Source organism: Dicentrarchus labrax, unplaced genomic scaffold, assembly GCF_905237075.1.
Source record: "Dicentrarchus labrax unplaced genomic scaffold, dlabrax2021, whole genome shotgun sequence".
NCBI lineage: Eukaryota > Metazoa > Chordata > Actinopteri > Moronidae > Dicentrarchus > Dicentrarchus labrax.
The window spans coordinates 5,125,670-5,151,600 of record NW_026136701.1 but is presented as its reverse complement, the minus strand read 5'-3'; the positions used below and the strand labels follow the sequence as shown (position 1 = coordinate 5,151,600).

Here is a 25,931-nt window from a genome sequence, read left to right as displayed (position 1 = left end):
TTTGACATTCTTTTGGACATACTCTGCAGAGTTGGTGAATCTGAATCCTTATATTTACCCATTCTCCTGATTGTTAAGTATGGCAATCTTTACAAAAAAAGAATCTCAAAACACTACTGTTAACACATGTTATTTTCATGATTGAAAACATTAAAACAACTTTTTTGATTTAGTCGGTTTAGTGTGACAGTTTCAGAGAGCGTCTTTATCAGCATCTAGATTCCCAGACACAATAAACAGTTGAAAAGGGACATTTTCTTACTGCTTCTTACTGTTTTTCCACACTCTAAACTCCAGCCTGTCCCCCAAAAACACCCTTATTCCTGCTTCCAGGAACCTTCACTTTCCATTTACCGTTGGTTGAGTTGCTCTGAAAGGATTCCATGTTTAGCCAATATAAATGATTGTGAGGTGAGCCCAGTAGGAGTCTGTTTTAGACAAGACATTCTTCTGTACAGTAAAACTTACTCACATTATTTTACTGTTGACAGTTTCAGTTGTATTATGGTTGACGTCCACAATATCTGGCATGGTTCGATTCCCTCAGTCGTAGAATGTTTGATCTATGAACCATATTCAGCTATATATATACATATATATATTCAACAAAACAAATTTACTGCTCCTCCCGCCCCCCAATATTTGCTTCACTATTACCCATAAGCCTTTCAACTGCTTTCACTCCTGACCTTATTTGGTCTCTAATGTTACTGGAGTAAAACTCCCACCAAGCTCCCGTTAGTGTTTTATGAGTCTGTATGAAAGAGCCTCTACCTAAATGTCTTCAGTATATTAGAGAACTGAGCGCCCTCACTGCAGCGGCGTCCTGTCTGGAATGTGCTCATTCAGCCAGAGTGACTTTGATTTGAACACAGTTGGGCACAATGGGCCAACTGTAAAAGGTGTCATTGCTCTATGTGTGTAACGGTCAGCTCTATGGGATTTGTATGGGAAAAAAACAGTCAGTGGAAACTTGAAAATAAGAATGGGTGTTTCTTTCAGGGTCTTTTGACTTTCCGTTGAAAACGGCCATGTACTTTCCATGATGTGATGCTGAGATGATGTAGTTCTTTAACCTTGGTTCCCCTTAATGTATAGAGGAAAAATAGCTTGTGCTTGGATTCAAAATGAGGAAAAAGCTGTTGTCATTGCAGACAAAGTTAAACTAACATCAGAAGCATTTATTAGCATGTAAGCTCATTTCCACAGTAAAATAAAAAAATAAGAACCTAGCCCTAAATGTTTCCTTTAAGTCGAAATTATAAGTTAAAAAGTTATAATTAAAAGATAAAATAATTATATTAATTATGACTTTGTATCTCATAATTATGACGTAACGTGATTTGTTTATCAAGTGTTTTTGTTTTTTTTATTTAAAAACTCAGATTTATAGCTCTTAACGGGTAAGAAAACCCGTATTAAAACCTATCTCTTCTCTGTGGCCTTTGACACCCAGTAAGATGTCGACTTTATTTACTTGATTTAATTTCTTATTTTGATTGCTTTTTACTGCGTGGCTATTATTTTTACTCATGTTTTATGTCTTTTCATTTTATTGTTGTATTTTATATGTAATTTTGCGCCTCATGTGAGCTGTTATGTCTTTTATTTATGATGTCTTATTTATTCTCCTGTACAGCACTTTGGTCAACTTTGGTTGTTTTAAAGTGCTTAACAAATAAAGTTGGACTGGATTGGATTACTGTAATGGCTTTATAGAAAGGAAACACTCACTGGTTTTCTGTTGTTGTTGTTCGGGTACACTGTTTCCATGGTTACTGTTAAAAAGCTGACCATGAATCATTATCATTGTGTCTGTCTGTGCTTTGGGGAAAGGAACTTACAAAGAAAGTCTTTTTACTAAAAGAGAATCTAAAACGTCATTTATTGAGGAGAGTGTTAACTTTGGGTTTATGTGTTCATATTATGGCTGTTATTTGTGATTTGTACATGTATCAGTATTGACTGCTCTACACATGAACATACTGAACATAACTTAGTATAAACTTGGTAAATCTGAGTATTAGATATGCACTGTCAAATAAAATCCAACATAACTTATTATTATTTTCATTATCAGTTCATCTGTCAATTATTTTCTTGATTAATCAGTTAATCATGTTCTCTTTCAGGACACAGATAAGACAGAGAATAGCACCAGATCTGTGCATTTTAGAAGCAAATATTTCGAACTTATGCTTGAAAAGTGATGCAAATGATTAATCTGTAATTAAAATCATTACCAATTAATTTTCTGTCACTCAATCCATTATTTAACCAACGGCTTCAGTTCTAGTTCATTGTAGTTGTGTTATAGGAGGAAAGCCAAGCTCATGCCGGTAATATTAGATTTGATCTGCTTATGGTATTTCAAGATTTTAAATAATTATCAAGGGAATTAGTAAAAGTTAAATGTTTGAAGCCTAAATGTTCGATGCAGCCTTTGTTTCTGCTACAAAGCAATATGTGTACAACCTCTCTTAACTGCAAAAGTCTGTCTCCTGTCTTGTAGGACTTGTGTCTCCTCGGCCCACAATCACAGCATCCAGACTCTGTCCACTGATAATTGAGTAAAAGTATTTAAATGACTGCTAAACACCTTCGTCTGCACAGAGATGAAAGTGGGTTTAGAGAGCTAATAAGATGACATCAGCCAGTAATGGATGACTGGCAGACTGACTGAATAACCTGACCTTGTTTCATATTACGTAAGGCAGTTATTTTACCTTTCTTGCTGTCTTCACGTTGAGTTTTCCTATGGGTCTGACTTAAACATTTAGAGAAAGTTTCCCAAAGACATAAACAGAGCCAGGTCCTGAATTAAACTGAATTTTGAACTAGGACCAGTTTGTTGCAGTGATGTACCCTCACAAAGACTACACTGTCTTTTACAGGTTTGCCATGCTGGTTACTTTACTCATAATGTGACCAGTGAACTGGCACCAAACTGAACAAAATGTGTTAAATACATGTCAGATAACCACAAAACGCAACCATTATCCTAAAAGTGAAAATAACAGTTCTCGTTGGGGGGATTTTTATTTCAAAAGTATCTGCTAGAAAGGAAGTAAACCCACATTCTGAATGGCTCCTTCATCCTGGAAATCTAGAAATCTATTACATGTGCAAACATTTGGATAATTTTAATCTGTATATATAACCTGGACATATAATAATACAATCTGGACATAGCCTGCATTGCCATTTGACGTCAGTATTGTATTATTAGTATATTATCTTTTGTGTGGAAGTGTGGGCAGTGATTTGTCTGCAACCGGGCTAATCTGGAACATGGACGGATTTTTAAAGACCTTCTCTGGGTTTTATTCTGCTAAGTTATCCAGATAACTTAATGTTCCTGTTTGATGTTATGTGACTAACAGCTGTATCATGTTCACTTACTCATTTTGAGGTAACCTTCAATAGCTGCCTAAGTTTTACAGGAAAGGTTGAAAGTAAGTGTGCGTGTTTATGCTCTGGTATGCTTTTGAATATTTGGATCTGAGTCTGCGGCCACTGAAATTATGTCCATTTGGCTGCTTGCAGATGGAGAGTAAACACATAGACACACAAACACTCTCTCCCTTTAAGGACAAATCTGCCTGTAAAAACACACAATTACTAAGCACACTGTCATCTTCATCGTAACATATGTTGTGACCTTTGCCCTGTCCTCTATGTGGAGTTTAATGGAATAATACGCCAACACTTCAGACATAGTCTTGATTTCTCTGTAATCCAACTGGAAAACTGAATTTAGCCAAACCCTGACTTTCTAAAGTCACTTATTATTCCAGCAGCAAATCCTTGAGAATTTACTGCATCATACTCAAAGCAAACACATCTCAGTTTCGTCTTTACAGCTTTATTTTGCATTAAAAGCTTAATTCCTTTCTCCAAAACAGATATATTTTGATTGAAAGCCCTCCACCCATCAGCTCCTCCACAGTTTCTGTGTTTTGACGTTCTGTGCCACAGCTGCCCTTTTATTATTTACCTTTGGATTAGACATGGCAGCTCAAATCCTTCTCCTTCACTTTAGCCTCTGTCCTTCCCTGAGGCCATGTGGACGTGCTGCTGAGTGCCAGCTCTCTAGTCTCTGTTTTGGTTGTTGGGGATCCAGTATATCACCGCTGAGTCAGCAGGCCATACCTGTGAAAAATGTGCAGCAAGAAAGATGTCGCTTGAACATTAGCAGCAATTAGAAAAACTCACATACGCAGGACTGTGCAGCAAAACCACAGAGACATCAGAGCCTGTCAAAGTCAATTTTAGGTTTCACACTAAAGTATACTTTCTAATTCTATACATTTTCAAGTAGACTGTTGAAGGTTTTGGAGGATGCTTTTTTTTAAGGTTCCTGGGCCAAAAACGTGGGGGAGTTTTTGAAGCAATCAGTTCCTTTCACTACTGTATCTTTGAATAAATGTGTCATTTTATATAAAGAACATTCCTTTGCCTCCCACTATACACAAAATTTCTTGGCTCAACACAAAAAAACGCAACAGTGTGCATCAATTTGTTTGCGTTTTGACACCTTATAATGAAATTATGTTCAACCAACTAACTACATTGAGTTAGGGGAATTAATTACCACTCACTTAATAATTTGTAGCATAAACACAAGTTTTTTAAGTTGAGTATTCACACATTATTTAAAGTTTAGTGCATTTTTTGTTTAAAAAATGAAGACATTTTCTTCATTAGTTTTAAGTTTTTTCCACTTTGGGTTCATTTGTCATTTTTTGGGTACTCAGGGGAATATCAATCAAACTGGTGATGGTTTACTCATTTTAAGAAGGGTGTTTATCTGTCTATCTTAAAAATGAAACTAATCTTCGCAAGGAAGGACAGCTTTCAAAACTCCTGGTGCAGATTGGACAACCTCAGTATAGTGTTGAATGCACCTGTACACATCTCCACCTGCACTGCCCTATAAAAAAAAAGCCTCAACAGACACACAAACAGAAACACAGGCCGTCGCTGAGCAGCATCTGACTTCTGCAGTTCCGAACAATAGCGAATTTTGTGGTGCGACTTCCGTGGGTGGACATCAATAGATGGTACTCTGCCAGAGGGACTGTGGAGCGAGCATGAGATAATATTTTCCTGTCACATTTCTCTGAAGGTTGTCTTTCATTCCGAGCAGTTCGCATTACAATACACAATATAAAGCACCCCCAAAAAATACAAGAATGACATCATTGACCTGCAGGATGTCACTGTGCCTACAGACATGGTCCAGAAGTCCTTACAATGGGTGTGGTGGGAATCACACCTTACACAATGCCAGTGGTCGCTTTCTACAGGGTCGCATGTGTAAAAGAATTGCCCGTTACTGTGCCTCCCTTGGGCTTCATTAACATTCGTATTGAAGGAGGAGATGAGCCTGTGCGAGAATCTCCGAGAGGTTGTTTGCTCTGAGAACAACACTTGCAGCTGAGCAAACACCGCCAACACCCTGCATGCACACACACACACACACACACACACACACACACACACACACACACACACACACACACACACACACACACACACACTCAAGGACTCACATTCAGTGCCCCGTGCCTTATACATGCATAATCAGGACATAAGCGGATGTTAATAGTTCAGCAACTTGTATCTATGATACCACACATTTGGTGAAATGGATTAATTGACAGGCTCACTTGATCTCTAATATTGGCTGTCTGCCCTCACTTTAAAATAGCATAATTTGAAATTGCTGTAATGACAAAGAAATGTTTATAATACATGTAACACATGTTTAAATGCAGCATGTCATGATACAACAAATCTATTGTTGTGTCATTTGTAGGGGATGGAAAAACCTGCCTGTCTCAAGTATGTTTATTATATTAAGTATATCAATTCTCAAATTTAATGTGGTATCAATTTATTATAAAAGCATAAGATCAATTAACAGTTTGCAGAGGTTTGGAGCAAAATTAGATTTTGGAAATATGACCAGTGATTTGACAGCTGAGGACTGTTTATGTATTGATAAAACAGACGCAGAGGAAATGGCGTCAGAGAGAGGACCGAGCACCAAATCAGACTAAATTTTGTTGCTCGGGTCAGTTCGGTCTACCTGTCTGCCTGCCTGTCTAGCTCATCGCACAACCGTCTGTGTTCAGCTGTCCCGCTTATCTCAGCAGGCAGTGACTCGTGGAAAAAAAGGAAGAAGAAAAAACAAGCCGCACACTGGATGACCTCTTTCTTTCTGTCTCTCTATGATTGTGTATTTCAGGGGGTGAAGTGAGAGGATAGCAGTGGGGGGTTGGAGGAGGGGGGCAGGATGGGGTGAAAGCCAGGGACACTTGATGTAATGGAAACTGTCCCTCTGCAGATGTCCACCTCTGACCGCCGAACAACTCCAAACAATGCATTCTTTTATCTGAAATATGTTGTAGGCCTTACAGTGTGGCATTGAGGGAACTTGTGTATGTGTGTATAATGTGTGTGCGTGTTCGAAGTCAGAAGTTCATCTGTAGCACCAGCCGAGTCAATTGGTTATTGTCTTAATAACCTGTGGACCGGCAGGCAGCCCGTAAACCATTAAACCAATCAGCTCTCATGTTGCAGAGCGCGTGCTGTAATCACATGCCATTTACCGTAAGACTAATTTAACTTTATGACTAAGATAAAAAATTGTTTTTTACATGGCCTACAGCCACCAAGAAACCAAGTGCAATCATAACACTAAGCAGCCTACTTTTATGATGTTTAAATCAACTTTAAAGATATATTATGTAACATTTCTTCATTGAAATGTCTATGAACACTAGACCTGTGTTATATATTTTGTTGTTATCCCAAATATTTCCAACAATATTCAGATTTGTAATTTTATTCAGGTAACGCTGTGTTTCACCGTCAACGTCATATCCCCTTGCATGCGTCAGCATTGTGGTTGTCTGCCAGAAGCTGTCATAAATGAACTTTTTATCCAGTTTTAGGCCACATTTTTATAATACACAGTTTTACCTAAATATTTGAACCAGTTGAATAATTGTAGTCGAGAAAAACAAGCTGAGCAAGCATTAGCAGCAGCTCAGCTCGCAGCCCCTCTGGGACGTCCTTTGGTGTTGAACCATCAGAGAAACAATGATTTTTAAGGTGGAACTATTTTATTCTGTGTTTTTACCGGTTTTAATCAGTGGGTCTATTCGTTTTGGAGAAGATAATGCGGATAATTCAGGTTCCCGGTAGAAACCTCCTGAACACTGAAGGAATCCTAACTGAGAAAACTGACTGCAATGATGGCAATAGTGGTGAACAACAACTCCCATGATCCCATGCTACTTTATCACGTCACCAAACTTCGTCTTTTTATATTAACAAATTAAATGACTTTGTGTAATCTGTAAGTGTAATTGTCGCTCATAGTGAGAAACCTTAGCTTTATTTTGAAAGCATATTTATTATTGCTAACTTTACCATGGAATAAGAACATGTAGACTTTTCACGCCTCGGCAACGCAAAACGTGACAATGCCCTCGTTAACCAGTGCATTGCTCGCTTAGTCGTGATACCGGGTTGCACATACAGGACAAAACCTGGAGCTTGTTGGGATTCTTGCTGACGGATACTTTAGCTGAGAGGATAGGTGACAACACAAGTTCTTTTAACCTTTGAGTCATCTAGTTAAAGCACCGTCTATCCACTCAGTAACATTTAGAGCATGTTAGCAATGGAGGAATCCTCTTTAAGATAATAAAAGTTAGATAAACTGAATTTACCCGGAACCACATTCCTGTCTTGTCTAGTCAGCTGTGTTTCTATCTGAGATTGTGTTATGTTGGCCTCATGACTTCTCTAATGTAATTGGCTGAATGCCTGCCCCAGTCATTATCTAAAACTAAAACTATATTTAAAAGTGAAGTTAAACAGCGGACATCTTAGTGCTTCTTTCATAATATGCTTTTGAATGACACAGCCAGCTCAAACTGGTGTTCCCCGGCCAAAATAACCGGTACAACTAGCAGATAAAGCAGTATATGTATACATGTCCTCTGTAATAGAGGCTAACAGCTGTCTGCCATCAGTGAGCAATGGGGTTTTTAATTTGTTTATTTGATAGGATCAAGTCAGCACATAGTATAACATGATTAGTCATTCAGCAGGATGCAATTGAAATTCTACTTACACACGCTCTACTGGCTTTAAATGGAAGCTCTGATTGACACTCTGAGTGCCACACACACACAGACACACACAAATCCAAATCCGTGTACACAAATACAAAGATAAGATCCTGTCTAGAGAGAGATCAGTAATGATATCAGAGTTTTGGTCTATAGTATCACTGTCTTTGGTTACTTTTTGTGTGTCTCTGTGTGTTTGGGTGTGTGTGGGCAGGTCAGTTGTCTGGGTTAATCCCACCCTCAGGTCGAACTCTCCGCCTGATAACCTCACCGACTCCCAACCTCCTCTGTTTGCTTTTCCCTTCTTATTTCTTTTCTCGTCGTCTGTTCTAAAGAAGCCCTGTCTGCTTCTTTTCTCTTCCTCTGTCTGTCCCCCCCCCCATCCTCCCCCTCTTTTCCCATGTTGAAAATTAATTTGTCACAAAAGATTTTAAGGCTTACTTTAAAAATGATGTGCCAGGGCTACTACTATTGCTAATAATAATAATCACATGAATGACAGGGATGGTTAATGATGAAGATTAACACAGCTCCTACCTACAACAGGTGTGTGTGGAGTTAGATATTCCTCCAGTCAGAGTTTAGTGGTTCTATTCATTATATTAATTCTGTTTGTGCTTACTCAGAAGAGAACTGATGGAGACTGATAGACTTACAGGTTGGAGGTTGAGCTAGAGGTTCAAAGAGTGTGCGAGTCTGTGTGTGTGTGTGTGTGTGTGTGTGTGTGTGTCACTGTTTCAATCAGCGCATGTACGCGTCTAACATCATCTCTGACATTCCAGGCATTTTTTTGTCTCCCACCTGCCGACCCGGACACAAAGGGGATTCGATGAGACAGACGGGTCCCGTCCCACTCATGCAGTCGCCACTGAACCTTAACTGTGTGCAGAGCCACAGATAGAAAGTGTTGCTGCCCCTCAGTGATGTAGTTGTAAATTACAAGTCGGGAGAACTTAGATCTCCAATATGACAAATCACATTAACAATCTTTTAAGTGACAAAATGCAGTAAACTAATGTTAGATATATTTTTATAAAACAGTTGTTCAGCAGTTATTTTCCTCTTTAGACAACTTAAATATGGAAAAAGAAAAAGAATTTACCTCACATTGATTTGTGTTTGTAAGTCATAATGCACTTCTCACCAAATGTAATGCCATTTAACAACGAGTAGCTAATAATATATTAAAGAGGCTATATTATACTCTGTTTCAGGTTCATACTCTTGATATGCATCAATAACATGACTAATGAAGCCAGCCTATTGGCCTAGTCATTTTAGAATTTAGTTCCTTTTTTAACCAAACTGCTTCAGGAAAATACTGCGAATACCTGGCAGCAATGTGGACGTGATCTGTGACTGAACCAAATACTGAATAAATAAAAGTTGATACTCAAGTCCAAATGAAGTCTCAAGTCCACACCTCTGCCGTCCACTATATTCATGTTTATGTCAGATGTCAAATTCCTTCTTTGTGACACCATACGTGAAATTCAGAAGACTTTTATTTGTTATTTAGTATTTGGTTCAGTTAATCATACCTTTTATCTTCAGTCACAGATCACGTCCACATTGCTGCCAGGTATTTGCAGTATTTTCCTGAGGCAGCTTGGTTAAAAAAGCAGCCACTTCTAAAATGACCAGGCCAATAGGCTGGCTTCATTAGTCATGTTATTGATGCATATCAGTGGCTTTATACGCTGAATTAGACTAAATGTGGATAATGACTCACCACTCCACATGATGTTAATGTTAGTAGTTAGAGGCTGAACTGCCTTTTCTTGGCTGCCCTTTCCAATGAGAGCTTATAAAAGCACTCCAACGTTTCCTGACTGAACATGGCCTAGAAATATGAAATGAAAACACATCGTAGGAGGAGCGGAAGGAGAAGGGAGGGGGAGGGGTGTAGGGGGAGGAGATGCACGAGAAAAACAGCTTTGCAACACAGGCTTCATTGATTACTTGGCCTGGTGGCTACAGTGTGCATGTGTGTGAGTGTCTGAAAATGTGCATGTGTGGTACACCTTTACCTGAGAACAGGTCCTCTCTGTTGACCCTCGCAGCCCTCCCACCTAAATTTATGTTTTAGGGTTGGTTAAGAGGATGTGTCAATCAAACCTACTGGGTAGTAGTAAAATATACTGTTCAGTCTCACACTCACACACACACACACACACACACACACACACACACACACACACACACACAAAGGAAAAACAAAATACAAAAAGCTCCAGTGAGTGGCACAATTGATCTAGTGTTTGTTTGACAGAAGTCCACAATTGAATGCTGTTATTGATCTTATGAATCACTTATTTGCAAATTAGAAAGTTAGAAAATATGTTTAAATTGTCTTTAAACATCATTATCTGTAGTGCCTCATAAACGAGTTCTTGTGTTGCTCTGGCACAAAAACACTGGCCAGAGAGCCAAAACCTCTTTCGCTCTAATTGGCATAATGGACCAACTTGTACCCTCAAACACACACGTAGGACTTATAACACACAGAAAACAGGAAGGACCACACTCTTATGTGACAGCTTTGACCACCATCAGTTAGTCAGACTGTTACAGAAATACTACCAGCACATAGAGTAGATAGCCATTGTTTCTTTTATCCCCCACAGTTTATGTCTCTCCTGTAGATCTGCACTTTAATTTTGCTTAGATGTTTTGTATGGATACATTCTACAGGACTATTTTGTCTAAAATACACACATCATTCTTAAGTACAACTTTATTATCACTAATAGCTGCAACACTTTTGTTGCAACAATTTTGATCCTGGAAATTTCTTTGTTTAGGTTTCCGTCTCTCTTTTTTCTTATTTTCAGTGTTTGATTTGCAAGTTTGCATTCATACTGATATCAGCATCCATCACTTTTATCCATCTATTCTGTCTTCTCTGCTCTCTTATAAACTACTCGTCAGGCACTCTCAGTCCCAGTGTGGGGTGTTAAGGTGTTGCAACTTACTCAGGTTGGTGGGACTTGTGTCCTATGCAGTCAGCTTGGTGGTTTATTGGTTGTTGTGATGATAAATATACTAAAGATTAGCCTCACATCAATTTGTAATCTTATTTATTTTCCTCCGAAACACAAATAGGTTGAATTTATGGCTTAGAGCACATGACAAGGTAGACATCCTCATAGTAAAAAATGAATAGTCTTGTGAATGAATGTTTTTTACTACCCGAACCTTGACACAGACATGATCCTGTTTATAACTTACTCTGGTAGTTTCTATTTCTATTTTAACTATTAACTATTTTTCACTCTAGTGTGCACTACTGTTTATGACCACTAGGTGACACTAGAGTGCTAATATGTGTGACCACGGTTATGTTACAGGTTCTTTTTTCATTGCCTTGTGTCCTCTTAGTTGGGTGTTGATTTTGAAATTCCTGACAGTAGTAATAAGCTGATGTACAAATGATGCTTCTGGTGCATGGAACACAAATGTATGACATTATTTTTAAAGGCTAAAAATGACCAATAAGCTTGACTATAGGATATATTGCACACAATAATGTGATATTTGAAGCATCAAGCAAATGATCAAGGTCCAACTCACATGTCATACAGACACATGTCTACTGGTCCTGTCTGTCTCCTGAAGCCACTGAAATGGTTATTTCTTTGAATAAATTCATAGGATCCCTGTGAGATAGGCTGTGACAGTAAACCAATTAGAGTTTATTGTTGGGGCGGTTGCTAGGTAGAGCAGGGAATTGAGAGAGAGGTGAAGGGTGAAGGGGTTACCCTTCCTGGAATCCAGAGGCCCTAAATGGGGTCACCATGCATAGAAAAAAAGAGGGTCTGGAAATACTCATAAGAATGTGGTCGCTTTTCACAAGCTATTGCACACAAGTGTTCACTTTCTTTTTGTTATGTGTTGACACCATCATACCTGATAGAGGCCATGTTAAAGACCCCCTACATCCATTCAGTTTATTCATACCCTTAAATATGGACACTAGTCGTAGTTTAGGGGGAAACAGCTTATAACCTCCGTCTAGTTTTCTCTACCTAACATTCTGGTATTGCCACCACTGCCTAGAGACAGCCTAATATCCAAACATTCCTGATAAATTTTCTTTACCCATTGAAAATACAGCTGTAGTATTACAAGAGAGGTTCAGGTTTTATATTTATATATTTATTTTATATTATTTATACTTTTACTTTAGACTGTCTGTATTTTGTGACCATTATTAAGGAAATGGGCTTAAGCTGCACTCATCAAAATGTTCGTATTAACAATGGATCAGATATGTGTAATGGGAATTGGTTGCTGGAAGTACATAGAATTATCACCTCAGTTTTTAGCTCATTGTTTTGCCAACATTACCATTTTGGTTCTCATAAACCCTGTTTCCAGCAGGAACAAAAAAAAAAAAAGTACTAGGGAAAATAAGAACAAATAAAAACAATATCGTTATCTCAAGATCATAAGTTAATTTATCTCCAACAATGACTTCCCAGGTGGTTTTGTGTAACAGGTTTGTCAAAGACCAAAACTGAGCTAAAAGGAGGGTGAATGTAGGACTTGCTGGATTGCTAATATGTTTATGTAATGTTTATAGCTTGTTCTGCTGCCCCCAAGTGGCCAAAGCAATAACTAATACTGCTTTAAAGACATACCAGTATTCCATTTTTGGATAAAACCCGCATAACTGATAACAATTCTATTCAGAAAAGACCCCCTCAAATCCCCTCATGTCAGTAGAGCCCAGACAAGGGTCAACGGTTGGTAAGAGTTTGTGATTATATAGTACATACATAGGATGCTGTGTGTGTGTGTGTGTGTGTGTGTGTGTGTGTGTGTGTGTGTGTTGGTATTGCACTGTGATGGAGTTACCCCCTCATGTCTCTTCCTGAGCCCCTCCAACCCATCTTCGCCCCATCCCATTCCACACCCTTATTCCTGGCTAATCCATGACTAATCAAGCTTCTCCCCCTGGGGGGTTTCCTCCCTCACCCTCTCTTTAAATCTTAAACCTATCATCTGCTCCATTAGAGACTGCCCCAGCCTTTTTCCTCCCACAACTGTTTATGTGTTAGTGTCCTCTAACCAGCATGGCTCCCAGGGTCTGATTAAATTTATCAAGATAGCACCTACAACCAACCACCCCCAGGAAAGGCAGTACGAAGAAAGAGTGATGGAGTGGAGGAGAAGTGCAACACATGGAGAAAAAAGTCCAAATATCCACATTTTCCCACCTTAAGGGCCTAAATGTGCCAAATGCACTGGATATGAGTATCTCTAATATGCTTGTATTTTTTGTTGCATCTTAATGTCCAGTAATCATGTATGATTGTTGATGTTCCTCTCGCACTACCCACACTCAATACCAACCCAATGCAAAGTCAATCAAAACATGGATAGCGTGTTATTCATAATAATTGTGTGAGATGTTCTGATTGCATCTCACTGGTGGTTTCATTTCGCTACAAGGGATTTAAAACAGCAAGTCAAGAACTGTTGATGCTGTGTGGGATATATTCATTTTAGTGTATAGTGACAATAAACATCATGACTGATACACCCAATCTCCAAGTAGTTTTGATTTTTTTCAATCTTTCAAATTAAATAAGAAATTAAATCAAATGAAGGCAGCCAATATGGAGAGAAATTATACTCATTACACTGAAAAATGCATTATTTGTGATTCAAATCACACAGATGTATGATTTTAGTGCTTTCATGGGAGCTCAGACCCCACTGGCTCCCACATGACTTGAACCCCATATACATTGCCCATTCAGGTAGTGCTGATTACACACACACACACACACACACACACACACACACACACACACACACACACACACACACACACACACACACACACACACACACACACACACACACACACATGTGACTCCTTACACCCACAAACCCTTGCATTTTGTGGTTGTTTCCTGTATTTGGTTCAGGTTGCATCTTTACCCTAAACAAGCTTTAGGTGGAAGAGTTTTAGAGGTCTTGCTACCAGAATTTTTCCTCAACAAGTGCATCAAAACATGCTTAATGTGACACTGCCGCCATGTGTTAAACTATAAGCCTGAACAAACTCCTCCTCCCCAGTGATCCTCAGCAGCACTCAAGCCCTCATCCTGGACCTCACCAAACATTTAGAGAAGCACAATACAACAGAACAGGCACCCTTTTGTCATCACCAACATGGGGCCTCTCTCCCTCTCTCCCTGATCAGTGAGCTGCAGAAGAGAGAACGTCCACACTCTATAAATGCTTCCACTCAACCTTCCATCATAATCTTTAGTCAATTTAAGCCATTTTTAATGCATTATCTGCCTTAAACAGTAGAATTTAAGTCTGAACTTCAATTCAGTTGAATTTGATTTTTTTTCATTAGTTGACAGATATCAAGCATTGCTGATAAATATTTTAGTGTGGGCTTATTCTGGGGTTGATTTTATTGAAAATGTTATTTTATCTTTATTTAACCAGATAAGTCAATTGAGAACCAATTGTTATTTACAATGACGACCTGTCCAAGAGGCAGCAACAAGAGCCACGGTAGGCAAGTCGATACAGCAAGTAAAACATACATGCAGCTAAAGCAATGGTCCTAATTTATTTTTTTATTTATATGCTTCCTCTGGTTCAAATAATCTGCAGGTATAACATTAATTCCACTGTTATGTGGATGAAACACAACTTTATGTTCCAATATCCTGTGCTGACAAAGACCTGAGTGCCAACTTTAGAGAAGATCTTGGGAACCTGTCCTCCAATGTCACACTCACACAAATGTTCATCATGCAGACCTCAGCATGCTCAGCTAAAAGGCCTTTGCCTGTATCCAGCTCGTTCAGAACTCAGCTGCCACACTTCTTACAAACTCTAAGAGACAAGACCATATGACACCCGTCTTTGGAACCTTTTATTGGCTACCTGTTAAGTATAGAATTGCTTTCAATCATTTACTAATTACTTTTATAGACCTACATGGTCTTGATCCTACAGATTTACTTGTGCATTATGAACCGCTACCTGCATTCTTAACTGACCCTTAACTGTTCCGAAGCCTGCCTCGTTACAAAATGAAAACAAGCGTTTTACATTACTGTGGAACTCTACCTGAGGAACTTAGGTTAGTTAGTACCTGCTTTAAATCACTCCTCAAAACGTACTTTTACAAAATCACTTTTTCATAGTAAATCTAATGTTAATGTAGTTTCTAGCCCTCTTCCATCACTTGCATTTTACTTAATTGCATTTTGCCGTTGATTAGACCTACAGTCAGTAAAAGTAGTATTAATAGTAAAACATCAGAGTATTAAATCAGTTGTTTACGGGACATGGGAAGCATTATGTCCCAGTCACCATATGGCCATTTGGTTAAGACATTTGGTTTCTTTTTATGTCTCTCTTACACTATTCTCAATGTGCCATGTAGCTGAAAAAGTATTTAATGTCCCATAGGAGACAAGGGAGGAATGTTTTGCTCCCATGTCCTAATAAAGAAGGCTCCCTTCTAAGTGCCTACAGTGTTTTCTTGACCTGCGGTTTTACATAGTATTTTGTTGGATATCTCACAACAAGCCTCATCATCAGTAGAGACGTGCAGTATATGACTGTTTAGTTGTGAAGAAAATGGCTCTTTTTAAATTAATCATGTTCCTTAAGGTGTTTTGACATTTCTGCTGGTTATCAGCTGGTAAACACTTCAATGGGAATATGAGGCAGAAGATGACTGACAACAAGTTTTGCACCTGCAGCATTATAAATGATGCACATGATCCCAAATCTGTGTGTCTGTGTGTTTGACTTGACGCAGTATACGTGTGGCATGAGGGGTAGAGCTAGAGGCTGCAAGGATGAACCAAAGAACACACAGAGAGAGAGAGAGAGAGAGAGAGAGAGAGAGAGAGAGAGAGAGAGAGAGAGAACACACACACACACAGATTGGAGGAGAGGAGGGAGAGGAAAGGAGGAGGAGGAGGAGGAGGAGGAGGAGGGAATAGTGAACTTGCTCTCTAATCTGCCTGTCTAAGAGAAAAGGGGAGAGAAAATCAAGTCTGCTGTGTCGTAGAATGCCAGAGGAGGGGGAGTTTGTAATTACACAGGGAGAGAGGAGGGGAGGGAGAGGAGAAAAAGAGAGAGATGTCAGGGAGTTACAAACAGAGAGGCAGAGACGAACGGATAAAGGGAGGACATAACGAGAGAGGAGAAGAAAAGCGAAGGAACAACAGAGAGGGCAGTAAGAAGCTGAAAGTTTGTTCCTCAAATTTTCTTTGCTTCCCTGGATCTCCTGGATTACTGAGATTTACTCTGCAGGATTCTGTATGTGCATCCTTTCATAACTGGAGGCTTAGCATTGTGTCTTGCCTATATGCCTGTTTGCACGTGTGCAGTATTAAATAGCTGCGGCTAACTGAACTGGCGTGTTTGCACATTCATGCAAGACACAGATAGAGGATGGGAGCCCTTCGCCTCTCTCTTGCTCTCTTCCTCCTCCTCCTTCCCTTCTCTCCCGTACAAGCCCAGTGGTGGAGTTTCATCTGGGCGAGCCCTAAAACTGGAACCGGCTCTTCTCCTCCCTCCATTCCTCCCTCCACCCCCTCTCCATCCATCACCTCTCTGGGCCCTTCTGACACCCCAGGGACAACAGAGTGGATGGTAACAGAGGACGGGGTGATAGAGAAAACTCTGGAGGGTAACACTCAGACAGAGAGGTCTGTGCTGTCCCCGACACCAAACCCAGGGCTGTCAGTCTTTGGCCAGAGCACTGCAGAACCTTGGACCTTACCTCCAGGGGAGAACGCAGGTGGAGGCAGCAAAGCCAAGGTCCAGAACAAAGCACTGAAACACTGGAAGAGTGGTGAGTGTTACCAGGATGTTAAAGAGAGGAGGCATTTAAAACTTAATAATTTCACTTCAGACTTTTTCCAAACCGTTCTTAGAGGTCAGATCAGTCCAAACCAATTTGGTTTGTGACCCTTTAAAGAGAAGCAGTGTCTATATGCTACCTCTCATGTAAGCCATCTTATGTTGAGTTGCATTGTATTTCCCAGCATTGATTATTTTTTTGGTCCACTTTGGGCGGCAAAAACAAGCTGTAAACACAACATTTACTTATTAGCACTTTATAAAGTTGACAGAGAGCAACATTAGCATTGATTTGGAGTTGTTTGTGTCTACCTGATGAATGTATTTCCAATATCCACTCTCCTTTTAATTCTGTTTGGGTCTCTTTAGCTGCTAAATGCTCCACTATGTTACCCTGCTAGTCGCAAACTTTGTCTGTCTACCGTTTGGTGCTCGGCAGGTAGTGTAGGTTTATCTGAGCTTTTTTATTAAAAACAACTCCCTGTTACAAGTTTAATGAGAGTGAACTAAAACAGAAAAGTTGCAGGCTGTAAAACTAAAACAATTGGCCAGAAGACACTACAATGCTCCATAGAGCTAAACCAGGTAATAATTCTATGTGGGTTCTTCACTACGACCAACCTCTTTTACAATACACATAGTGATTAAACTACTGTAAATATAAAATACTGATTAGTGTACCTTTAAGTAAGACACTAAAAGGACTACTGTGTGGCATCTGATGGTAAAGACCTTAGACCCAGTGTTTGATTTGTCCGTCCTGGGCTACTGTAGAAACATGGCAGTGGCCGACTCAATGGAAGAGGACCCGCTCCTTCTGTAGATATAAAGGGGGCATTCTAAGCAAACGAAAACACAATGATTCTTATTTTTAGGTGATTATACACTAATGAATCTATGAATATTATATTCCATTTCACACTGTTACACACTGGACCTTAAACCTTGTGAGAAGAGAGATTTTTTACTCTCTACGGCTCTTACTAACCTACTATTGCTTTGTCAGTGGTTCAGTAGGTCATGTTGATGGCTGAAGGGTTCAGTCCCCTATATACACAATGTAATCTTTGACTCACATCTGATATCTTAACTCCTATCATGTCTTAGTGTATCTCACAAATCAGAACAGAATCCCCCATTTCTGTAGCGTGCTGGTATGTGACAGGCGTACCCTGATGTGCTCTCCATTAAATCTTTTAGAGCTCTGAGAAATCTAGAGAGAGTGGGCTGAGCAGGGGCGAGCTTTTGTGTGGCGCAGCAGGGTCGAGGTGGGTTTAAAAGGTTATACGTGGCAACGCTAGGGGGGTTGTTAATATTGTTTTTATAAGTCGCCACAAGCTGATCAAGAATCCATGAGGCCAACATGATGAGGATTAGGTTCAGGAGGAGGGAGTTAGAGTGGAAAAATGTGACGCAAAATGAGTGAGTTATTAGGTGACTGGCACACAGCTCCATTTGGTGTTTGGCTAAGGACATGAATGTGATGGACTAATATACTGTTTGATTGGCTTATTGGTTTGAACTGTCCTATTGATAGTCTGTGGAATAAGTCAACAAAGATATTTGTGTCACTGTGAATCATGTCAAAGTATCTACTTTTAAATCCACATCACATGATGTCATTACAATGGGATTTGACCACAGACCTTCCTGCCATCGTTACACGTGTGTGTGCATGTGGGACTCCAAACTAGTTTACTCAAGCACTCTACAGTTTTGAGGTATTGTACTTTACTTAAGTATTTTTATCATATGCAGTTTTATACTTCTATTCCACTTCATTTCACAGGGAAATATTTTACGCTGTACTCTAGTTCAATAATTTACTGTTGTAGTACAAGTTAGAGAGTAAGATTACACACACACATTTCACAGTTTTACAAACAAGATCCATTGTAGATTACAGTATGCTTAGTGTATCCCCTTTTTATTTTTACTTTAATTAGATTTACTAAAACTACCCTTGTATTTAGTTGGAGTACTTTCACTTGTAATTGAGCATTTTAACATGTGTTAATGTTTGCATTCATTTGGAGCATTTGGAGTGGACATCTGATGAATGTATGTCCAATATTCGCTCCTCTTTTAGCTCTGTCTGGTCTCCTGAGGTGAATGTATGGCTCTCGAGTCTCCGCTATGTCCCCCTGCTTGTTGCAAACTCTTTCTCTCTGCTGTTTGGTGCTGGGTAATCTACACAGGGTTTATCACCTTTTGCAAAGCCTCCTGCTTACTAAAATTTGTTTTACATTAAGCTTTTATGCCAAAAAAGAAAGAAAACAGCATGTTAAACCAGTTTGGCATTCAGCTAAATCCAGTTAAAGCTAGCTGTTGAGATTGGGTGAGATAGCTGCAGCTAGCCTTGGATAAAGCTAAATTTACTTACTTTTCCCCCCTAGCTGTTTCCTGTAATTGAAATATAGCCGTTTCAAATAACTGTCTCGGTAATTAAGTTTGTTATCTTACATAAATAGGTATCCGGTCATGAAGAATAAAAACAGCCAATGACGGTGCTAATCTAACTTAGTCCTGCCCAAAGGTAACTAGCCTAGCTTAGCAGAGTAGCAGTAGCTAACATGTCAGTTCCTGGCTCTACAGTGTGTTTGGTGTGGTAAAGCTACTTTTAAATCACACATTTAAGAGTGCTAAATTGTAAATTAATTTATTATATTCAATTATAATTGATGGATTGTTGTTTTTTTGTGGTAAAATAGTTATCTGGTTTACACAGATTACCCATTTAGCCTGAAATCTTCCAGGTAAAACAAGACTGGCATATTGTCACTGAGTCTATTTTTAACATTGGACTGACGCCACAAAATCAACTGTGTTTAGAGATTTCTAGTTTTTCTGCCCTTTCTCACCAACCCATACATTTGACCTCCCTTTTGGCCAGCAATAATAGTGTGATACCTTCCGTATCTTAAAATACTATCCAACTTGTGACCACGTTGCTGTTGCCAAGTCAGTCTCAGACCAGGTTCCAACAGTAATCTCAGCCATTAGTTTCAAATGTGTGTCACAGTGCAGGACTGAAAAGTTAAATCTGTGCAGTCAGTGGCCACGAACAGCACGCTGGTTGTAGCATGAGTTCTCCCAGGGCAGTCATTAAGTCATTACAGAGCACTAATGACTTCACATCTGGACTGGAGGTGTGAGGGATTTGTTGTGTTTGTGTGTATTTTGTATGCACATCTTGAGTGCCCACCTGTGTTTGCAACAATGTGTAAATGTGCAGAGATCCACTTTTAGTGGTGTGACTGGTACACGCACGCACGCACGCACGCACGCACGCACACGCACACACACACACACACACACACACACTCCTTAAACCCTCTAATCATGTATGTTTCCACTTGGTCAGGCTGATGAATTACAGACCCTCAAATGTTGGCCTGTCTGGTCTGGTCTGGGGTTTATGTGTGTTCACGTGGGTGAGATGTGCGTTTGATGTGTGTGTGTATGCAAATGCATTTCTATCTGTGTGCGTGTGTGTGTGTGTGTGTGCATGACAGAGATATAGGAAGCAGGGGTGAGCCTTGCAGGAATGCTGAGGTGAGAGTTTGTCTCTACGGGAGGTAGGTCTCATAGTGGGGGGAATCAAGGGAATGTGAAGCCATCTCTTCACATACACACTAAATACTCTAATTGCTAGCCATTGTGTGTGCATTTCTGTTTCAGAGGATTATGTCTATGCGGGGCAGAGCAGCGAGGCGTGGGCAGGCTCTGGATCAGATCAAGTCGAATTAAAGCCATGTCAAGATGATTGCGTTGCATCTCTTGCTTACTCTAATGTCTTGTATGAACCAGCAACACACAAGTAGCAAACAAAGGAAGCTGCCAGAGCAGCTTCTGTGCACCCTGGACATAAGGTTCACTTACAGGTGGATGTTTCGGTTAAGTAATCCCACTGGGGAAATAACAAGCAATAAGTAATATTGAAAAAGTGCTTATAAATCATGAATCTAAAAGGTCACATGAGAGAAAATAATCTGCATCAGGCTACACATCAGACACATGTAAAGAGCCATCTTTTAAGCATTTTGACATTGTTTCTGTCTCTGTCAGAGCGAGGCTCTGGAGGTCATCTGGACCTGACGGAGTTAATCGGTGTCCCCCTCCCTCCCTTCGTCTCCTTCACTCCTGGCTACGAGGGTTTTCCGGCCTACAACTTCGGGCCCGATGCCAACATTGGCCGGCTCACCAAGACCTTCGTGCCAGGTTCATTCTACAGGGACTTTGCCATCATCGTCACGGTAACGCTTGGGAATTGGTCTCTTCAACCTTTTAAACCTTCTTCATGCTGTCATTCTGTTTTTTAAAGGGGTCACTGTGGTTTTGAGTGCACTTGTCAAGATTCACTATGTGATTCAGACTAAACGTGCTATAAAGCACTGCATGTACCTTTTATTCTATGCAAAATAACGCTTTATGGTCAACTATAAAGTGACACTATGTCGCCACCTTGTGGAAATTTGATGATAAGGCAAGACGTCACATCCAGGTCCAGGTACTGGAACTTGTGAGGCACATATCACTGTATATGCCTTCTGGTATCAATGTAATCTTCATATAATGGGAGCAAGATCCCAAAACAATAAGCTTTAGCGACCTCTGATGTCGTCTGCCCGTACTCCAGGTGCGTCCAACCACTCGGAGAGGAGGCGTGCTCTTTGCCATCACAGATGCCCGTCAGAAGGTGGTGGAGCTGGGTTTGGCCCTCACTCCGGTGCGTGGGGGCCTGCAGAGCATTTTACTGTACTACACTGACAGAGAGCAAGCTTCCCACAGCCACAAAGCTGCTGCCTTCAGTGTCCCGGATATGACAGACCAGTGGACACGATTCACGGTGAGCGTTACATACACACATATATCACAAATGGTAGGATTCAAGGGATATATTCAACTTATACAGACATATTATTAAAAATGTTCTATACTCCACATCATCTAAAAATAGTTACATTATTAATTAATTTCTATTTTTTGCATATTGTATTTACAGTTGATAGGTATTGAACATTAACTAATATATTTGTTATATAGTGTCAGAAAGTATGAAGTATTGAGAGCTGACATCAAATGCTTTGTCAGACTTTGATCTGATATTTCTTACTGTAAATCTAGTCTAAATCAGTAAAGTTTTAACCCTAGATAAACTGCTTGCCAAGATCATCAAGACATTTGCATTTCTAAAAAGTGTGAAATCAGTACTGGCACTGCATGGTAGTTTCCACTGCAAATCAGAGAATTGTAGGTGTTGTTTGTTTTGAGTTAAAAGCAATTTCGAAAAATTGAAATATAGCTTGGTCACCATTTGTGTTAATCTGTTGTTTTTTTATTTTATTTATTGCAATGCATTCACTCACTCTTTATTTACTTTGACAATATTTCCCCCTCCAAAAAAGTATCAAGATAAATCTTTGCAACTGTTTCTCAAAAATGTAAAGGAAAAAAAGCTATTTTTTTGATGGCAACTAGAAATTCAATCATAAAACACTACAATAAATGGGTTTATTTGATCTGTTTGTCAGCTGGTGGTGGAGCATGAAGAGGTGCGTCTCTATATGGACTGTGGAGAGGCCGAGAGGACCACTTTCCATCGGAGGCCAGAAAGACTCAACTTCTCACACAATTCAGGCATTTTCGTGTCTAATGCTGGAAGCACAGGGCTTGACAAGTTTGTGGTAAGAGAAGAAATCCTCTGAATATACAGTAGGTGTGTCTGTTTTTGTGTCCTTTGGAGGACAGAGAGTTTTTCTCTGTGAAAGAAGGAGAAAGAATGAGACAGGCTGCATGTGTCAATATCTGTGTGCAGTTGGTCTCAGAATTCCATGTGCTTGTGTGTTCTGGCCTCTCATTACCATGTAAAAGAGCTGACATGTCGTCTGCCCTCGGCCCATCTCCTCTGGAGACTTCCCAGCATTCAGTCTACTGACTAGTTTATGTTTTGACCAAATTCTAGCACGAAGAACTTGAAACTTAAAAAAATGAAAATGTAAGCTACCGGAAAAGCTGCATGTGAATATTTTCACCATTAGCCATTTTGATGAGTGCAGTAAATGTAGGGATATAAATGAAAGTGACATTTTATGACTCTACAATGTCATGATCACATCTAATACTGCTTCCTGAGCTGGCTCAGTTACAGACTTTACTGGATAAAACTTTGAGGATCAGACACAGAGAGGAAGTATTAGAAGGGAGGAAAGAAAAGAGATGGAGGTGGAGGAGGAAGGGAGAGGGCTGAGATGTGGAAGGGAGGAGAGGACGGGGGAGTAAGTTGATGGCAGATGAGGAAGTCAGCGATGTCCACAAGGCTTAGTTGTGGTCCGATTAAGGGGCTTGACTCAGGCCTTTGAGCGTGTTGCTATGTCAAATATGATGGTTCCAATTAGGATAAACAAAAATCTGTGTGAAATCACAAGGCTGAATTAATGTTGTTCTTTGGTCAACGCACTTTTTTCAACGCAGCCAATTTCATATGAAATATTAGGGTAAACACAGGAGTTACAAATTATACGAATTAGGTTTAATTTCAATCAGGTCAACATGGTGCTGCTACTGTGCATGTTGGCTCATCAGTAAGGCTCTGCTACACTAAGTGGAACCTTAATTAATTTCATAAGTTAAAGCTGCAGTAGGGAATTTTTATAAAAATATTTTTTGTCATATTTGCTGCAACTTCCACTATATCCTGACAGTTGCACATAAGACAGATAATCTGTGAAAAAATCCCATTCCTGTGGCTCCTCCTAGTGCTCCTAATGGCATTTACCTCCACCAGGCCTGAATAAAAACAACCAATCAGAGCCAAGAAAGATAGTTGATTGTTGAGTCTCCTTCCCTGGGCATCAAATACAGACACTTCGAGACCCTGGAAATTTTACTCAGCAATCAACTATGTTCAAGCTTCCAACCCAAAGCGTCTTTATATCTTTCTCAGCTCTGATTGGTTGTTTTCATTCAGGCCTGGTGGATTCATGCAAATGAGGGAGTGCTAGAACGAGCCATAGGAACCTGACTTTTTCACAGATTATCCGTCTCATGTACTACTGAAAATTACCTACTGCAGCTTTAAACCTGTGTTTACCCTACTATTTTATGTCAATATGGCTGCTGTGAAAAGGAATGACAGCTCACTGTGTTCTGTTCTACACCGAGCACTCAGACTCTACTAAAACTATTCACACTGGCATTATTACTGGAATCACTGTCGGTCTGTTTTCAATCCAACAATGCTCACAAATACGAGCTGCTATAGTGACTTGTCGTTGCCATGGTGAGCGGCCATTCCAACTTTTATCTGCTTTGTTCAGCATAGCCTGACTTTGTGAACGGGTTATCTGAACCATGACCACAGAATATGTGCATGTTCGGCATCAGTCATGTCCAGTCTGAAATATCTGGGTCACTCTGTTTGTGTGTATGTGTCTTTGGTTTGTTGTCTTGGGGTTCAAAGGAGAGCCGTAATGACATGGGGCCCTGTTTAGCATGCCTTCCTGTGTGAATGTTAAATGGCTTGAATGTTGACCCAAATATATTGACATTTGTCTCCATGTCCCCATCAAGCTATATAATATGGAACTATTACTACCATGCTGTGAGTTTGAGTGATGTGCATCATGTAAATCTGGTCTCTATAGTGATATCAGCAAGTAAACTGTACTTCATTGTGTGTGTGGTGCTCCTGTGTTTAGAGCCAAATAAGAGCCAAATAATTTATTTCATTACAGCACTTTTGGTTGTTTGTGTTTATATACCGCATTAATCACTTTCATGCAGCTTTGGGTGCGCCTTGGGCATTCCTCCATCTGGTTACCTATGCCCACCCTGCAGTGGCTCTTTGCCCACCAGTTTGAAAACGACTGCTTTAGAGATGTGTTCTTGATGACAGTAACTGAATGAAAACAAAGTTCTTGTCTATTTAAACTCTCCCAGACAATATGATTTTGGGTATAGGACTGCAATTTTTATGAATTATGGATTCATCTGCTGATTATTTTCTCCATTAATCAGATTGATTGATTGATTGGTTTGCACATTGAGAAATGCCATCAGAATTACCCAGAACCCAAAGTAACACATTCACGTTAAGGTTTATGTTTTTTTTGTTCATGTTGTAAATAACTGTCCAAACCTCAAAAAAATTATTACAAATAAGTTTAAATTACTTAAAGGATTCAAGGGGTAAACAGAGAATCCTTATATTTTGAAGCTAGAACCATGAACTGTTTTGTACAGTTATCAAAATGGACTTACTGACTAATAGTTTCCACTTTATTGTCTGGTCTTTTTAAAAAATACATTATTACATGATTTTATACGTTCTTAGTGTGTGTTCTGTGTGAAAATGAAAGTATCTAGTAAATAAAGCTGTAAATAAATAAATGTAAAAAAAATATTTCCCAATATGTAGTGAAGTAGAGATAGAAAGTGGCATGAAAACAAAAAAGACTCAAGTAAAGTACAAGTACCTCAATTTCTCCTAAAGCACAGTACTTGAGTATATTTACTCAGTTACTTTCTAGATTAAGATGATAGTTCAGTGTATGCATTATACGTGTATAACCCACCCAAGGTTTTCAGAGGACTCTCTCTCTCTCTCTACCTCTCTCTCCAGGGATCCATTCAGCAGCTGGTGATAAAAGATGATCCCAGAGCAGCTGAGGAGCAGTGTGAGGACGACGATCCCTATGTGAGAAACACACACATACACACAGGAACCCACTGTTAAAGACAAAACTGGAGTTTTTGAGATCGATAATAGAGAAATAACATACACATGAATCAACAGTACCCCCTAGTGGTCAACTGATTTCACTCAACATAAATGGTCCTCTTACACTTCAGCAGTAATCTGACAACCTGATGTTTTTTCCTGCCCTCTGTATATGTTACAGTTCCTACATTGAGTATTTG

The 25,931-nt window shown here is 39.7% G+C and overlaps 1 protein-coding gene across 6 annotated transcripts in view; it reads left to right on the top strand.

Moving 5' to 3' along the window:
* Positions 1-25,931, top strand: part of col15a1b (collagen, type XV, alpha 1b) — a 54,166-nt gene that overhangs the window by 3,476 nt on the left and 24,759 nt on the right. For 4 of the 6 annotated variants that reach the window (XM_051426980.1, XM_051427047.1, XM_051427128.1 and 1 more), the window contains exons 1-5: positions 16,222-17,001; positions 21,078-21,265; positions 21,649-21,858; positions 22,544-22,696; positions 25,633-25,707. In XM_051426980.1, coding sequence (XP_051282940.1) covers positions 16,599-17,001; positions 21,078-21,265; positions 21,649-21,858; positions 22,544-22,696; positions 25,633-25,707 — 1,029 coding nt within the window. In that variant the 5' untranslated portion in view covers positions 16,222-16,598. Of the gene's footprint in view, positions 1-16,221; positions 17,002-21,077; positions 21,266-21,648; positions 21,859-22,543; positions 22,697-25,632; positions 25,708-25,931 lie in introns of those variants that run through there. The other 2 variants (XM_051427212.1, XM_051427282.1) reach the window with 2 other exon arrangements.